The 18870-nt window shown below is 41.4% G+C and overlaps 1 protein-coding gene across 4 annotated transcripts in view; it reads left to right on the top strand.

Annotated features, from left to right (window-relative positions):
- SMC1A (structural maintenance of chromosomes 1A) overlaps window positions 1-10294 on the top strand; it is a 49038-nt gene extending 38744 nt beyond the window's left edge. The window contains exons 25-27 of one of the 4 annotated variants that reach the window (XR_005386282.1): window positions 5861-6068; window positions 7687-7783; window positions 10080-10294. Coding sequence is in view for 2 of the 4 variants with exons in the window: in XM_038587496.1 (XP_038443424.1) it covers window positions 5488-5734 (247 nt within the window). In the remaining 2 variants the exon portion in view is untranslated. Of the gene's footprint in view, window positions 1-5487; window positions 5826-5860; window positions 6074-7686; window positions 7784-10079 lie in introns of those variants that run through there. The other 3 variants (XR_005386283.1, XM_038587497.1, XM_038587496.1) reach the window with 3 other exon arrangements.
- Window positions 10295-18870: the final 8576 nt, after the last annotated feature.

The raw sequence follows: 18870 nt of genomic DNA, 5'->3' as shown, positions 1-18870 counted from the left end.
TGTGCACTGTAGATGGGTGGATAGCAGGGCAGAAGGTCATCCAGGTGGGTTTGAAACAAGACACAGGTGGGAATTCACTCATCCTTCTTCTCATGCCCTCAGTGGCACAGGTACTTCTCATTCATTTACTCCCTGGCTCCTTTTTCTCATTCATGCCCCCACTTACTGTCCATTTGTTCATCATTTTGTGCATAATTCATTCATTCACTTATTAGCTTGTGCACTCAGGCATTAATATAAGCGTTCACTCATTTGTTGGCTCCACCTTTGCACCCGATTGGTCAGAATACATGGGAGTTCCTGCATCCTGTCAGGACCAGGGCTAGGTTCTAGGGATAAGATAGAATTCCTGAATTCTAGGAATTCACGGTTTAATTGGGAACTCAAGTAGAGGAGTGCACCAAAGGCGAGAGATTATACGGCAGAGGTCTGGATGAGGCAGGGTGAGAATATAGGACTGTGCCCATGTGGGGTGGAGCAGGATGGAGGGAGTACTTGAAACCTTTATGGAGGAAGGGGCACTCGAACTGCCTCTTAAAGGAAGAGTTGGTGTTTACCATGTAGAAAGGATATAGAACATTCCAGGCAGAAGAGCTGCCTGAGCAAAGTTAACATGAAGAGTGGAAGTGCATGGATTTAGGGGTGGGCTGGGGAATGGGCCTTGTCCCGTGTGGTGGAAGAAGTGGCAGAAACCAGGCAGTGGAGCATTAACTTTGACTCCAGGGGCGATAGGAAACTGTTAGAAGGGTTTGAAGCAAGGGAGTGACAGAGTCAGACTGGTATTTTAGGATGATCACTCTGGTAGCTGGCATGAAAGATGGTTGCAGGCGTGAGATACTGACCTAAGTAACACACCTGGAGAGAGAACATCTAAGTGTCATAATTAGAGGCATGAGTGAAAACTCGAGGAGTCCCTGATGAAAGAGGAAAAAGTTCTACCAGGGGACCAAGGCAGACTTTTCAGAAGAGGACTGAGCCAAGCCTTGAAAAGTAAATAGGATTCCAACTGGTAGAGGTGAGGAGTAAGGGCTTTCCAGGCCTGGGAGACCTGAAAACAAGCCAGGAGGTAGGTGTTAATGAGGTAACTTCAAGCTAACAAAGATTGCAGTTTGATTGCAGCAGAGCTGCACCTAAGCTAAAGGCAGGAAGGGAGACTGCAAGTTTCACAAAGTTTTTTCTATAATGCTGCCTTCAGGTCTGCAGATACAAGAGAATTTGGGAGGGAGGGAGTAAGTGGTGGGCAGGAATGTCCTTTTCCTGCGTTTTTAAGATTAATTTTAAGTACATGTTCATTTTAAAATAGGATCAGTGCACACACATTATTTAGAAGGCAAATCAATAAACTTAAATCAGTACAAAAGGACATGAAAAGTTGAGTCTCAGCCCCACTCTCTACTGCTTTTCATTATTAGCAACCACTGTTCGTTATTTCTTCTGATTGTGACCTCCATATTTAAATATTGTGTTATGTGAGCATTTGTCTTTTATCAGTTTCAGACATTAACCCATTGATGTCCTGCAAATGACAAGTGAGAATTTAGGTCACGTCAAGTTCAACTCTTGTCTTTCCTGCTTCCGGTATAGTTTTGTTTCTGTGCTACTTTTCTGAATTTAAATGATACTCTTCATTTTCCATGACTTAGAGACAATATTTCTTGACCAGAATTTTGTTAGATGAGAATGTCTTTTCTTTTTCCCCCTTCCTCCGCTCTCAACCTCCCCAACTTCTGTCATCTGGTCTTTTATATTGTCAAAGTTGATAACATTTGAATCCTGTAATCATGATTATAGTTTTTGATATGCATGTTGTCTGTAGTTTGATTTGAAAAGTTGAAAAGGGATAAGCAATTGTAGAATATGACTGTAAATACTCACTGAAGAAGCCATTTAATGTACTTTTTATAATTTTTCCTTGTAGTTTTCATTTTTCCTCAAGTTTCTTTTTTTTTAAAGGTTTTATTTATTTATTCATGAGAGACACAGAGAGAGAGAGAGAGAGAGGTAGAGACACAGGCAGAGGGAGAAGCAGGCTCCATGCAGGGTGCCTGACGTGGGACTCTATCCTGGATCTCCAGGATCACGCCCTGGGCTGAAGGTGGCGCTAAACCGCTGAGCCACTTGGGCTGCCCTTTCCTCAAGTTTCTAATTCTCTTTTCATCTTTCACTGTTTTACTTTATTGTATATTCCATTTTTTTTTCTTCTCAAAATTCTCTATTAAACATTCCATCAGGCCTACTTTTTTTTTTTTCCTCCAGGAAGAAGGTCTCTTGGAGGAAAAAAAAAAAGATCTAAGAGACCTTCTTCCTGGAGCTCACTATATTCTTTCTCAAATTGGACTAGTTGCTCTTTAGGCCTGATGCAGGGCTGTCATTTCTGGACCTTCCTTCACTGCTTTCCTTGCTTAGATCCACTATTTGCTGATTCCCAGGGGTTTTGTTTTGTTTATTTTTTTCCATTGATGGTTGGAGCACATCCTCAAGTAACTTTCTCAGAAAAGTGCGTAGGAGTTAGACTTCCCAAGTCTGCACATTGAAAATGTCTAGTCCTCCTTGTACTTGACTGTAAAGGTTAAAGTTCATCATTTTCCCACTGTGAAGGAACTGTTCCACTTTCTTCTAGCATCCAATTTTGATGATACACAGTCTTGATACCAGTCTACATCTCATGGCTCTGTAGGGAACTTTCCCCACATCTTTTTTTTCCACCTTCCAGATCTCCATGATATAAATGTGAGATCTTTTGTTACCGTTTCACAGGTTCCCTAAGGTTCCGTTCACTATTTTTTCCAGTCTATTTTCTCTGTTTTCCAGATTAATTCCTATTGTTCTATCTCCCAAGTTCACAGATTCTTTACTCTGTTCTCTCCATTTTGATATTAGCCCTATCCATTGAGGTTTTTGTTTTGGTTTTTCACTTCTAAAATTTCCACTTGGTTCTTTTTATCTTCTGTTTCTTTGCTGACAGTTTCTATTTTTAATTTGTTTTAAGCCTGTTCCTAATTGTGCATTGAGGCACTTTATGATGGCTCCTTAAAAACCCTTGTCAGATAGTTTTTAACATATCGGTGTTGGAGTCTATTAAGTGTCTTTTTGTCATTCAAGTTGTGATCCTCTTGGTTCTTGGTATGATGAGTAATTTTCTGTTGAAACCTGCGCATTCTGTTTCAACTTGCCTCCTCAGACACTGTTGTTCCAGCAGTGAAAGAGGGGACATTGCCTCATTACCGCTAGGTGGGCGTGGACAGTCCAGACTATGGATAGTCATTACTCTTGGGTGGGGAGATAGGAGTTGCAGCTCCCTCCTCAACCTTCTCTGATACCACCCCAGCAGGAAGGGAGAGGGGCGACTTTTTATAGCCAGCGAGGGTAGAAGTCTAAGCTTCCCACCTGGTGTTTGCTGGTGGGACCACAGTTGTTTTCTGTGGTATTGGCTGGAGTGGAGTTATCTAATGGCCACTTCTAGCCAAGTGGAGTTATCTAATGGCCACTTCCTCCCCCCAAGTCTAGGGTATGCAAGCCAAAAAGCAAACCAAGGGAACTCACCACCATGTTGCTTCTCTGCTGCCAAGGTTTCTAGCATGTTTGCCTTCTTCTCTTCACTTCTCAGAGTCATGTTTATATACAATGCCCCAGGATCTTAAATGTACTTGAGAAGAGAAATAAGGAAAAGTACTTCACCCACCCAACCCCACTTTAAATAGTTATTTTTTAGGAATTATATTCTTGGTGTTCTGAAATTTTATAATTATGTGTTTAGGTTTGGGGATTTGTCATTCATTGTACTGGTTACTGGTTAGGTCCCTTCATTTTGAAGTTCTTTAACTCTGGGGAATTCTTTTATTTATTTAATACATTACTCCCTTCCGATTATTTGTTCTCTCTGGGAACTCCTGAATTGATCTTTTGTAGTTTTTATCTGTTCTCTCCCTCAGTCTCATTCCCCCCCTCCTCCTTGCCTAGTTTTCTCCCTCTCTTCCTTTTGGAAGAAGATTTAACTTTTATCTTTCAACTCTTCTGTTGCTTTTTTTTTCTTTCATTTTGATGATCACATTTTTAAATTTCCAAATATCCGTTCATGTGCCTTTTCCTTTCTTACAGCATCCTATCTTTGTTTATTTGATGCTCTAGTATCTTGACTCTCTGGGTACACTAAAGGGTTTTTTTTTTCTTTAAAAAAATATGTTTCCTTTGTGATTTGTTTTACCCTTTTTGCTTATTTTGGTCTCTCTTAATTTGTGGTCATTTCTCAAGTGCCTGGTAATCCATGGTTGTATACTCATATTTAGGAATGTAACAACATATCTGATTGGAAGCTCTGTGTATGGGGGGCAGCGCTAGGTGACTGGTGGCTTCCCTTTAGGATGATTGGTTGGAGAAGAACTGCCTGCTATGCTGCAGAGTCCCTGAATGCCAGAAAGCAAAGATCTTTTCTCTGAGGTTGTTTAGTTTCCTTAGTTAAGAACCCTCTGGGTTTTGCCTAATGGGTAGACACCTGGCTGCTGTGAATTACACACAAGGGGGTGGGATAATGGTTCAATATACAACCTTCCAATTAATCTCCCTGTTTTCAGCCCAACATCTCACTCCTACTTTACATCATACCTGGCATTGTTAAGACCCAAGACATTCCAGGCTTCTGCAGAGAAAGATCAATTCCTTCCTCGGTGGCATCATCATGCATACTCCAGGCTATGGCTTCCTCCACCATGCTTCATCAGTTACCATTTGTCCATTACTTTCTGTCTTCCAGAAATGTGTTAAAATCTCTCTTGCTGATGGACCTGCTCTCATTCTCTTCATCACTGTGTTTTTATACCTTTTTTTAAATTCCTTTACTGTCATTTTAGCAAGGTCTCAGGTGGGAGTGGAGATAAACACATGGTAAGTCTGCCATCTTGAGCTGGAAATCTAGTCGATAATGGTTTGTTATTAATTTTTCTGGTAATTATCTTAATATCTCTAAGTAATATGCAGATTTTTCTATTTATCAACTTAATTATCACTTTTAGACATTATCTGTTGACTTCCTGCTATTTAAATCATCCAACTACCCTCCTCCCATGCCCCCAATATAACTCTACTATTAATTATATATCCTCTATTCCTTACCTTTGTACCTTTCAATAACAGATTTACATTCCTTTCAGTATCTCAACTTGTCATTTTTATTTTTACTTCGATTAATAAGATTAATAACATTTACATTCTGGTCTATAACCATAATTAAGTCATCCATACTTAGCTGGCAGGTCATTCTAAAAGTTTAAAGTCAATAAAGTGTTTTTGTTATTATAATTATGTAAATGTTGTTCCCTGAAGCTCCAATTAGTGTACTAGGATTACGTTTCTTTTCTTACACAGTATTTTTTTTCCTGGAGTTTCTAATTGCCTTTCTTTTTTCCTTGCATTGTCTGACTATCTCCTTCTTAAGTTGTTCCAAATTCTCAAAGGAAAGTATAAAATCATTTGAATCCCCTTTTTTCCCAGATACCTTCCTCCTGGAGCCCTCCGTCTTCCTGCTCCAATTTGGACTGATTGCTCTGTAGGCCTGCAGCACAACTGTCATCCTGGGACGTCCCTTCATTACTCTTCTGGGCTGGACCCAATCTTTCCCGGACCCCATATCTTCCTCTTTCTTAGTTTACTCCTTTGTAGTGGACTTTGTGGTTGTTTTCCAACATCCATTCCTCTCCTCTCCCGTTGTATAACAACTATACAATTCGAGTGGGATTGACTCCACTGCCAGCTCTAGGTATAGGCCTTTATTGGTATAAGCCAATCTGAGTGTCATGCCCCTTGCCACAGTGATGATTGGTTCTGGCATGATCCAGTCACACTGAAGCTTAGAACTTTTGTTCAGTTTTTGAGGGAAGAGGTGGCCTGTCTTCCCTTGGATATGAACAAAGAAGCATGTGGCCTGTTTGCTGCTGTTAGCCATCTTGTGAACATGCAGAAGGCCTACCTGAGGATGGAGCTGACAAATGGAGAAGGCAAAAGAATCACAGAGAAATGGAACCATATTCCTGATCATACCATGCCTGAAGTCTGCCCTGCCTTCGGACTTCTCAGTTAAGTGAGCCAATAAATTACATTTATTATTTAAGCCGGCTTGAGTTGACTTTTATATTACTTGTACCTGAAAGCATTCTTAAACTTTTTGCTGTCTCCTTTTACAGAGGGAATGTGAGTGTATTTTTGGTTATATAAGGTGGAATTATATAGGTGGAAAGCATTTTTGTGGAGTAACTTTGAAAAGGGTGTATGTAGATGTTTGACAATCAAAAGAGTAAACTCGGTGGCTACCTACTATCTAAATCCTCATCCTGTTAGGGAGATTCCCCCCTCCTATGAGTCTTGGTTGGAGGCAGGGCTCCACTTCCTACTGTGGAAACTGAAGGAGGTCAGAAACCTCCTTTCCCTGCCCACCAGGGGTTGAATATTCTGTTCATGGCCTTGAATCTAGAGTCAGGTCAACAGTATAAGGGAGAGAGGAATATACAAAGTTAATGTATGAATGATAGATTAGGAGAATATATTTGCAATGTGTAAGACTGGCAAAAGATGGATAACTAGAAAAAGAAGATAGTAAACCCAATAGGAAAATAGGCAAATGATGTGAAAAATAACTAACAGAAGGATAACCTTGAATTTGTACAAGGGAAAACTTGAATATATTAAGATAGTTTCAACTTTGCTAATAATTAGAAAAGAAAAAATTAAAATAACAAATTGCTATAAGAATGGCAACATGCAGAAAGTCAGTATTATCAAATACTGATGAGGATGTGCAGAAAAGGAAGTTCATGGGTGGGAGCATGAGCTGATCCAGGTATTCCAGAGATTAATTTGGCAGTACCTCCTGAAGTTCAGTGTGTGTAGGCCCTACAACATAGCAATTGCACTCCTAAATATATATTCTGGAGAAATATATTCCTGGGAAATTCTCACATAGGTCCTTAAGGAAATATAGTTGAGGTTGTTTGTTATAGTGTTGTTTGTGTTAAGTGAAGAATTGGGAGCAATCTAAATGTCCATCACCATGGGACCAGATAAGCAAACTATGGTATATTTATAGGATGGGAAATAGAAAACAGTAAAAAGAAATGAGCTAAATTTACTATAGCCACACAGATAGGTCTTGAAAGCCTGGTGTTGTGTGAAAAGGTAAAAACGGAATGAGATTTCCAGCATAACACCATTTATGTAATTGTAAAACAACACTATTTTCATGGATATGCATATATCTAAATAAACATATGGAAGATGAATTGGAAGTGTATATACATGAAATACCCTCGAGTAGCTCACTGAGGTGGGCAGTCAAATGGGAGTGGGGATGGGAACCGGAAGGGAAAAATTATAGTACAATGAAATAAAGCAAAAGAGGGGTCTTCAGTGAACTGGGGAAAATAATGTGCCATGGATTGAAGAGCATGAGTAAGACCATGCGGACGTTGACCACAAATGAATGATAGCAGACAGGAGGATGGCTGGAGGTCATCCAGAGTGGTGGTTGGTGGTAGGATGACATCCAGGGGTTGCAGCATTGGGGATAGCAGGACCAGTAGCGGCATTATATCTTGGCTGTTCCCATGGTGTGGCCTTATCTGTAGCTTCTCCTACCCACATCTCCAGGCTTCTGTGAACTACATGATAATCTTGTAATAAGTCCCTTTTCTGCTTAAGTTAACTAGAGTCAGTTTCTGTTACTGGCATCCAGAATCCTGACTGAGACATCACGCATTTCATTGGAGAACATCCTCAAGTAACTTCCTTAAGAAAGGTAAATAAAATTCGGGGTCTTTGCATGTCCGAAAATGTAGCATTATTTTATCTTCATGTTTGCATGATCATTTGGCTTTAGAATTCTATGTTCAAAAGATCTTTCCTGGGCAGCCCGGGTGGCTCAGCAGTTTAGCACCGCCTTCAGCCAAGGGTGTGATCCTGAAGACCCGGGATCGAGTCCCACGTCAGGTTCCCTGCATGGAGCCTGCTTCTCCCTCTGCCTGTGTCTCTGCCTCTCTCTCTCTCTCTCTCTCTCTCTGTCTTTCATGAATAAATAAATAAAAATCTTAAAGAGAAAGATCTTCTGAATTTTGAAGGTATTGCATTTAGCGTGTAGTGTTGCTGATTAGAAGTAGTGTGCTAATATTCTCATTCCTTCCTTGGTGACCTGTTTTCCTCACCTCTGGAAGCTTACTGTTTTTCTCATTCATGTGTTTTGAAATATCAGAATGATGAGCTCAGGACTGTTTTTTCCCCATCTGTTTTCTGGGCACTTGATAGTTGGATTCTTCCAATCTGAAGACTCATGGTCCTCTCTGAGAAATCACACTGTTTTATTTCTTTGTTAATTTTCTCTCCTTTATTTTCTCTGTTCTCTCATCCTGGACCTCTTATTGATTGGGTGTGAGATCTCCTAGATTATTGTCTTTGTCTTTTTACTTTCTCTCATATTCTCCATGTATTTGTTTTTTTATTCTGTAGTCCGAGACATTTTCTTGAGTTTATCTTCTATTGTACTTGTTTTATTTTGGCAGTCATTTTAAATTCCTAACTCTTTTAGTCTCCAAAGGTGCCTTTTTCATGGCATCCTTTTCTTTAATGGATGCAGTGTCTTCTGTGTATGTGTGTGTAATAGAGCTTTACAGGAGTCTTGGGGATAACATGATAATTACCAAGCCAGGAAGGAAAATTGTAAATGGATGTCGGATATTACCTCTCCAAGAAAATGCCACCACTCATGCCCCTCTGAATGGGGCTGTGTATTGGCAGTCCCTCTCCTTAGCCCCCAGGACTGAAACCATGTGTGGGCAAGGTGATCATCCAACAACTGGATGGTTTTGGGCCATGTGCTCAGATCTCCAGCTTTTACCTTGACACCAGAGAAAGGAGGTCATTGTTCTTTTCCCCACTCCCAGGCCTACATGAGGCAATCACGATACTTGGCAGCACATTTCACAGAGTGGATTTTTTTTAACATTATATAATATATATATTGGAAATGACAATCCTGTCTAGTTCCCTTGTGCAATCTTCCTTCAACAGGAGTCAACAGCAATCGAACCTGGCATATCTCTTGATGTGGTTCAAACTGAGTATCTTCTGTGAGCAAAGGCCTGGGCAAAAATGTGCACACACATCTCTCAGGAACAAATAATTTTCAGGGGCAGTCCAGCCCAAACCCATGTTTGGGATAAAAAACGAACTCAATGGAAGCATAATGCTGTAAAGTACACCCAAATTATGTCACTGTTCAAAACATTGAATATTTTAATCAGAGTGGATAACAGTTGCTGAATGCTTACTTTATACCTGGCCCTTGAATTATCTTCATTTCATGGAGAAGGAAAGTGAGGCTCCCAGTTGTCACTTGCCCAGAGTCACAGAGCTAATAAATGGCAGACAGGAAATTGCACCAGGACTGTCTAACCACAGTCAACCCATGTAAGTGTTACAAGTGCTGTACTGGTTTCCATAAGTCACATTAGAGTTAATGGTGATAGCACAATTCTCTCTAAGATCAGGGTTGGACACCTGTGATACCTTTGTCTAAGTAACAGACTTATTCTGGTAAGTTTGCTTCCAAGGTGAATTGATGTCCTTTCCTCTAGAGACAGAAAACTGCTACCAGCTTTTATTTTGTTTTTAATGTTTTTCTTTCAGAGAAACCATAACACTTCTAAATTTTAATTTTTCATCAAAGTAACACTCGCATATGCTTTAAAAAAATACGGTTGTGCTGAAGAGCTCATAAGAGAACCCAGCCATACCCTGTCCCCTCCTGCTGCCAGTCCCTGCTTCGTAGAGGCAACTACATGAAGGATTTTACCAGTCTTGGGCTGTTTCTTCTGGCATTCACCACCCCCAACCCCCTTCCCCTTTGTCATCTCCCATTCAGAGGCTGAAGAGCCACTTTTTTAAGCTTCCTTGCAGCTAGAGATGGTTATGTGTGCCAGTTATGGCCAGGAGAGGTTTGCTGGGGAGGGGGTGGGGGGACCTTCTGAAAAGGCTTTTGCTTTCAGAGACTCGCATAACTAACACTGTCCCTTCCCTTCTTTTCTCTGCCTTGACTATAGCCGTGCTGCCTGGAGCTGTGACAGCAATCTTGTGACAGTGAGGGGATGAACATGAGGGTGAAGACACAACACATGAAGGCAGACAAAGTTAGAGCCTGGTTCCCTGATGGCATCATTGAGCAGCTGAACCCATGCCACACTGATGTTAATAATAAATGAACTTCCTGAAAAATAAATAAATGAACGAATAAATAAAGCTAGATATGTTTAAGCCACTGTCGGTTTGGTTTTGTGTTGCTTGTAGCTGAAAGGATTTTTAACTGAAGGATCACTATGTTTCTATAGAATACATTGATACTACTATTTCTTTTTTTAATTGAAGTAGAGTAGACCTACAATATTATATCACACTATTTCTTTAACTTAGCAATTCGAGACATGATCTCTTGAGATCTCCTTAGAGTAGAAGAGGATTTTAATCCCCCTCCTCACACATACATCCCTATATCCCTCCCTTCACTCTTCCAGTATGTTTATATCCCAATTTCTGGTAAATCAGTAGTTGCCACAGGGCCAAGAAATGTACTATAATGACCTGGATTTATTTTGCATTTTTTAATGTTCCTGAACTTAATAATTGCTTGCTTTTTTTTTTTTTTACCCCCGCTTGAGATGGGTACAGCCTTCATTTTTCCCATTTGCTTCATCAGTTCATTCATAACCCTATAAGCATGTTTTTTTCACAGATGTTCAAACCTCCCAGCCCATTGATTTAAGAAGAAACCAATAAAAAGTTGATTGGTTGGGAGCCTGGAAGAGGCAGAGGTTGATCAAGTCAACTACTAGACTTTACTGTGACTGGGTGGGGACCAGCACCTTCTGCTGGAGGACTCCTAAAGTCCGGAAATTGGAGGCTTTGTTCTAGAACTGTTTGATTTCTTTAAGAAACCCTCTGTATTTTGCTTAAGTGCAGATGCTTGGCTCTTCGGATTTCTGCACATGGAGAAGGGCAGAGGGAGGGTGGGGGAGTCAACTGTTCCAACACATACTTTGAATTCTCCCCCTGTCAGGGGCTCTACATTTCATGCCTACCATCAGGATAGCTCTTCTGTGCCAGTCTCACCAGGATTTTTGCAGGGTAGACCAGGGCTCTCCTTCGCAGGTTCCCCGTCCCACGTGTGGACTGTGCCTCTACCTTTCTCTGTCCTGCTTTCTCAGTTACCACCACTCCAGCCTCTTTCTGCTTGCCAGAAAGTTACTGAAATCTCATCCCCATTGATGGGACCTCCTCCAGCTCTTTTTGGAGATGTGGGTTTGTACACAATTCCTTTACTCTTATTCCCAGGAATTAGAGGAGACAGATGTGTTCCACCTTCTTGAATGGAAGTTAGAATCTGAATTATTAGCTGTCTCAGATTATGTGGATATGCCTTAAGCATGTAGGCCAACATTTGTGAACCACTGGCGATAGAAAAAGCCTGGGTTTGGGAGTCTGAAGCATTTAAGTTCGAATTCTGACTCTGACCTCCTTATTCAAGTCACATCCATGGGCCTTGATTTTGTCCTCTACGAAATGGGAATGATAATGCCTATCTGATAGAGTTCTGGAGAGATTTTCTTAGCTACTGCGTGTAAAGCATCTAACACAGGCCTTGGCAGACAGCAAGCAGGTGTTCAGAATGGGAATGATTACTCTTTAATGGGAGCAAGTGGGAAATGTGATTGGAAAGATTTGAATCAGGTTTTAGGAGAGCCTCAGACACCAGGACTTATTCTTGTGACACTGAGCTGTAGCAGGCTTGTGATCAGGGAAGTCACTTGAACCCAGAGAATATGTCAGATTGTTCCCTCAGTCTGGTGTGGGGAGGAAGCTAGAAGCCCTTGGACCAGCAGCTGTTGGGTTAAAATCTTCATCTGCATCTGAGTTATTTGTAACCTGTTGTCATGGCAACAAGTTTGGCAAGAGAGCCAGTGCTGCAAGCTCCTGACAGTAGGGAGGGGAGGGCAGTGGGAGAAGACTGAAGATTTGGAAGGGGGGGTCGTCTGTGACCAGCGTCTCACTTTCCTCTGATTTGTCTGAAGCATTCTGCTAAAGATGAGGGTAAGCATCCTCCAGGGAGAATCATTGGACATTGGAGAGTCTCCTGCTCCATCTCCTGATATTCCAGATGTGAAAATAGGCCCAGAGAGGTCCAGCAGCTGGCTCAGTGCCATACAGTAAGTCAGGGCTGGAAACAGGATTAGACTTTTTTTTTTTTTTTTAAATAAAAAAGGACTCAGGGTCATAGAACTAATGCATAACACACCTGGAGAGCACCTTTGGAAACATTTCATCCACCTTTCCACCAACACACACATGCTTTTATTGTTGTCCATATGGGAACCTGGGACCCAGAGTGGGTTAGAACTGACTCAGGGTCACAGAGCAACTCAAGCGCTGACTTGAGATCAGAACTCAAAGGTATCAGGCCTCTCAGGCCTGGGTACTTCTTGAGGAAGTGGCTGTCTCAGGTTCATAATTCAGAGAGGCTCTTCACTGCTGACTGCCAAGATACAGCCTCCCAGGGGTAGATTCATTTGACTGCCTTGATCTTTGACCCCCTCAAATCCAACATGCATGTGTTCCAATCACATTTCCCCTTCCCGCACACCTTCTTCTCCTGCAAGGATGTGTTCCCACTGCCAATGGCAAGGCTGTTGCACAAATGGCAGCCCAGCCCCACCTCTCCCTGGACCAAACCCACCTGTCACACACCTTCCCCTCCAAATCATCCACAGGGCTAGGCACTTCCTGAACATTCTTTGATGTGATTCATTCCTCACAATTATCATTCTTTGCCTCCTAAGTTAGCAGGTGGACATCTAGCCTTCTTCCTTCCTTTCTTTTTTTAAGTAAGCTCCATGCCCAATGTGGGACTTGAACTCACAACCCTGAGATTGTCACAGGCTCTACTGACTGAGTCAGCCAGGCTAGCAGGGGGAAATCTAAAGAACCAGAGGAAGATAAAATGACTGACCCAAGATAAAATGACTGAACCAGAGGAAGATAAAATGACTGACCCAAGGTCACACGGTGAGTCTAAACCTGAATCCCTCCTCCTCCAAAAAGGTGTTTCTGCCCTTTCTATCCCACACTGATTTCTCAGCCCTCAGAGTTCCCCCATTATCTTTGTCTTAGTCACCCCCTTGACACTTGCACAATACATTTCCTCTGTGTCCTCTGCCTATGTGCATCCTGAACCCCCCTTCTCTCATCAGAGCCAATCCCTCACCAAGTCCAGCTGATTCTCCTTTCTGTCTCTCAAATCCACCTTTTCTCATCCTCTGCCATTGCCTTGCTTCAACCTCAACATCCCTCATATGAGCGACCCCAAGTCTATTCCCTGGTTCCCTGTTTCCCGACTGGCCACATTCAACCTACTATTTTGCATACCAGCAGTGAGAGAGCAGTGATCCAGATGCTAATACATCACTTTCTTCCTTTACATCTCTGCCACCCATCCCCCGCCACTACCATTAAAGTTCTAGCTCCTTGTTAGGCAATTAAGGCCATTCAGAGTTCAGACCCCTGCCATACCACTCCAGCCTCATCTCCTACCACACTTTGCCTGACATGCTGTGCTCTGACCACTGAACTAACTACAGGGGGTTACTGCAATATACCAGGATTTCTCTTGTCTCAGTGTCTTTCTATGGAAGGCCTTTACACTGAATTCCCAAATCTGATGAACTCATTTCAAGTGTCATTTCTTCCAAGCAGCCTACCTGGATTCCCAAGTGGGATTGGATCCCATCCTCTGGGCTCCCACAGCCCCCAGAGGTCCCCGCCGTCTGCCCCCATGTGTTCTCGTAGCAGCTCAGAAGTTCCCTGAAGGCAGGGACTCTATCTCTAGCAAAGCCCAGGACCTGGCCAGTCCCTAGGAAGGGTCAGTGAATATTCATTGAATGCATTTAGGTGCATGAATGGTTGGACGAGGAATGGAATTTGGGTTCAGCCCTGTGGTTGCACACTCTTGCCTCAAAGGGCCTGCAAGATGTCACTAGTTCCTGGCAGGTTCCTCTGGGTTCCAGGGCATGGTTTCTCTGGGAGGGGCCGCAGAATGGGTCAGCTGTTGCAGGGTGAGGCCAAAGCAGCCAAGTCTTGAGCCTGAAGGTGAGGCATATTGGAAGAGAAGGGGTGCGATGCAAGATAGAAAGTGAGGGGAGCCACTAAGGTAGGTGCTATTATTGTCCCTCTTTGCTATAGGTATGGAAACTGAGGCACAGCGAGTCTTAGGTGACTTGCCAAAGCCATACAGCTAAATATGGTCATTCAACTCCAGCTCTGTTCAATTCCAAGTCACTTTTCACCTTGTCCCCATCTCTCCCAGGATTCACTTTGGACAACAGGTTTGCAGTAGATAATGGTGGAGTCGTGCCTCCAACCTGGGTCTTAGAGAAACAGTTGTCAAGGCAGAAATGAAAGAAGAAATCATACCCTGAACACCTACTGTGACCTTAAGCTCTGGGGACATCTGGAGTGGGGATCAGGGGCGGAGGATGGAGTTTGAACATTTATTGAGTTTCTGTTACCTGCTCATACATAACCTCTTAACACTTAGACTAACTCCTTTATGTGGAAATTATTAATATTGTGGTTCACCTCTGAAAACCTGAGGCTCCTAGAGAGGAAATGACTTACATAAGTTTAGCCACCTAATAAGCAGTGAGGGCAGGGCTTGTGTAGGTGTGTCAAGCTCCACAGTGAAAGGAGCTGAGCAAGGCTCCGAAGCAAATTAGATCATGGCTTTCCAAGGGGCTGGGACAAGAATGTTTGGGTTGAGAGCAGCCTGGAGGACAGGAGAGACTTGTGGAGGCTGTGCTTTGAAAAGGAAGGGTGGAGTTTGGCTCTGGAGGGTCCAGAGGTAGAATGTCAGACCCAGATCTGTTAAAAAGTGATAAATATATCACACATAAATTTATATTTTCTCTCTATATTATAATATTATATAGATATATAGAGAGAATATATGTTATATGTAAGTAAGCATATTCTCTTTATAGAGAGAACATATAATATATACCTATATATTATGCATTTATATATTAAAACACATGTCATATGTATATTAAAGAGAAAATTTTCTGATGCTAAAAGTAAAACTCACTAAATACACTTAAATGTTTTTTGGGGGAATGGGAGTGAGAATGGGGTGTGGGGGCAGCCTGGGTGGCTCAGCGGTTCAGCGCTGCCTTCAGCCCAGGATGTGATCCTGGAGACCCAGGATCGAGTCCCACATCAGGCTCCCTGCATGGAGCCTGCTTCTCCCTCTGCCTGTGTCTCTGCCTCTCTCTCTCTCTGTGTCTCTCACGAATAAACAAAATCTTAAAAAAAAAGAGAGAGAAAAAAGAGAATGGGGTGTGGGAACTCTGGAGAATAAATAAATAAAATGAACAAAGAAAGGAATCGAGAGAAGAAGGAGCCAATGATAATAGCGTGCCTGATCTGAGGCCATTAGTAACCTCACCTACTACCCAGAATGTCCCCAAACAACAAAATAAATGTCCCTCCCCCCAAAAGTAATACGTATTCATTGACAAAAATTATGGGGTAAAAAACATTCTACTGCCCAAACACAACCAATGTTAGCATCTTGGTGTATTTCGGCTTTATTTTTTTAAAGATTTTATTTATTCATCAGACACACACACACACAGAGGCAGAGACACAGGCAGAGGGAGAAGCAGGCTCCATGCAGGCAGCCCGACGTGGGACTCAATCCCCGGTCTCCAGGGCCACACCCTGGGCTGAAGGCGGCGCTAAACCGCTAAGCCCCCCGGGCTGCCTCATATTTAGGCTTTATTTTTGTCCTTAAGAACCACATTTGAGATCACGCTGTACATTCAGTTATATACTGCCACTTGCACATCAACATTTTCCCATTGAAATTGTTCATAAACATTATTTAAACAGTGCAAAATATCGTGTTGAATGGAGATACTTATGGAATTCCTTTCTGCGTGGGATTTGGTATTACTTTTGTTACTTTTTTTTTCTTTCTTTAGAATTGTTTGGCCAGGTTTTAGGTTTGATTTCCTCTATGTCTTATTTTGGAAGATAGCAGAAAGATCGTTGTTTGAGAGAAGTTGGGAAAAGCAGGGTAGGCTTATTGGAAGCAGTAGTACTTGAGGGAAACTTTGGAGTATGTTAGACATTACAGGATAAAACCTTGAAATGATACAAGAAGGTATTCAGTGAAAAATCTGTCTCTTTCACACGGCTCACCTTCAGTTCTGCTGGGTAGCACTCTTTGTCTTCTGTGTGTGGATATCCTAAGCCTATACAAGTGTGTGTGTGTAGCTATGTTTTAATTTTTTAACAGCCTTATTGAGATGTAATTCACATACTATACAATTCACCCGTTTAGAGTGTGTCATTCAATGGCTTTTAGTGTACTCAGAGTTGTGCAATGATCACTGCAATAAATTTTAGAATATTTTTATCATCCCCAAGAGAAACCCTGTACTCCTTTGCTGTCACCTTGAAGCACCCATCTCCCCGTCCCTAGACAGCCACTAATCTAGCTCTATAGATCTGCCTATTCTGAATGTTTCATATAAATGGAATCATGATATACAGCCTTCTGAAAATGACTTTTTTACTTAGCTTGTTTTTAAGGTTCATCCATGTTGTAGTATGTATCAATACTTCATTCTGTTTTTTATAGATAAACTGTATTTAAAACTTTTTTTATTTTTTAAGGTAAATTCTACACCCAATGTGGGGCTCGAACTCACAACATTGAGATCAAGAGTTGCATGTTATACTGACTGAGCCAGCCTGGGGCCCCTAAACTTTACTTTTTTGAGCAGCTTTAGGTTTAAACAAAAATTGGGTGGTGAGTACAAAGTTCCTATATGCCCCTTTACCAAACCCAGTTTCCCCTATTGTTAACGCCATGCATTAGTGTGATGTATTTATTACAATTGATAAACCAATAATGATACATTATTATTTTTCTTTTTTTACGCTTTATTGAGATATACTTGGCTGATACACTATTGAAAGTCCTAAAGTCCATAGTTTACATCAGGGTTCACTCTCTGTTGTACATTCTATGGGTTTTGACAAGTGTATAATGACATGTATCCACCTAATAATATTATACAGGGTAGTTTCACTGCCCTAAAAATCCTCTGGTGCTTTGCCTGTTCATCCCTCCCTCTCCCTAACCCCTAGTAACCACTGATCTTTTTACTATCTCCATAGCTTTGCCTTTTCCAGAATGTCATATAATTGGAACCATACAATATGTCTAGTCTTTCACATTAGCGTCCTTCATTTAGTCATATGCATTTAAGGCTCTTCCGTGTCTTTTCATGGCTTGACAGCTCACCTCTCTTTATCACTGAATAATATCTCATTGTCTGGATGTACCACAGTTTATTATATAATAATAATGTTGGTGATGTGAGATGCTTTCAAGTTGGGTCCTTGGTTCCTCCACATATTTAGACTGACCCTCAAGAATGGAGTAGAGTGAAAGCTCATTAACCTTCACAGAAGCTGGATTTTTAAAAAGATTTTATTTATTTATTCATAAGAGAGGCAGAGAGAGAGGCAGAGGGCAATCCCGATGGCTCAGCGGTTTAGCGCCGCCTTCAGCCCAGGGTGTGATCCTGGAGACCTGGGATCGAGTCACACGTCGGGCTCCCTACATGGAGCCTGCTTCTCCCTCTGCCTGTGTCTCTGCCTCTCTCTCTCTCTCTCTCTCTGCATCTCTCATGAATAAATAAATAAGATTTTTTAAAATTTTTATTTATGATGGTCACTGCCAAACTCAAGGTCACCTAGATTTTCCCCAAGTAGTCTTCTAGGAATTTTATAGTTTTGTGTTTTACACTTAGGTCTATGATCCATTTGAGTTGATTTTGGTGAACAGTGTAAGATCTGTGTCTAGATTAATATTTTTTACATGTGACGTTCAATTGTTTTAACATCATTTGTTGAAAAGACTATCCTTTCTCCATTGACTTGCCTTTGTTCCCTTGTGAAAAGATCACTTGACTACTTGTGTGGATAAATTTCTAGACTCTCTGTTCTCTTCCATTAATCTATTTGTCCATTCTTTTACTGATACTACACCTAGATTACTATTAACCGATAGTAAGTTTTGAAGTCAGGTAGTGTCAAGTCCTCAGACCTCATTTTTCTCCTTCAATGTCATGTTGGCATTCTGGGTCTTTGCATTTACAGATAAACTTTACAGTTTGTTGATATCCAGAAGATAACTTGGTGGGATTTTTATTGGGATTGCATTGACTCTATAGATCAAGTTGGGAAGAACTGACATCTAGACAATATTGAATCTTCCATCCATGTACATGCTCCATGTATCTTCTTTGATTTATCAGAGTTTTATAGTTTATATAGATTTTATACATATCTTTTTAGATTTATACCCATGTATTTCATTTTTTTGGTACTGCTGCAAGTGGTATTGTGTTTTAAATTTTTTAAATTTTTTGTGTATTTTTAATTTAAAATCCCAGTTGTTCATTGTGGTATGTAGGCAAACAATTGACTTTAAAAATTTTAATTTCAATTTGCCAACATATAGTATAACACCACGTGCTTATCACATCATGTGCCCTCCTTAATGCCCATCAGCCAGTTACTCCATCCCCCTACTCACTCAGTTTGTTTCCCAGAGTTAAGAGTCTCTCATGGTTTGTCTTCCTCTCTAATTTTTCCCCATTCAGTTTCCCCTCCTTTCTGTATGGTCCTTTGTACTATTTCTTATATTCCACATATAAATGAAACCATATGATAATTGTCTTTCTCTGATTTATTTCACTTTAGCAAGCATAA

This window comes from Canis lupus, chromosome X (genome assembly GCF_011100685.1).
Source record: "Canis lupus familiaris isolate Mischka breed German Shepherd chromosome X, alternate assembly UU_Cfam_GSD_1.0, whole genome shotgun sequence".
NCBI classification, from domain to species: domain Eukaryota; kingdom Metazoa; phylum Chordata; class Mammalia; order Carnivora; family Canidae; genus Canis; species Canis lupus.
This window is presented reverse-complemented; position numbering and strand designations above follow the sequence as displayed.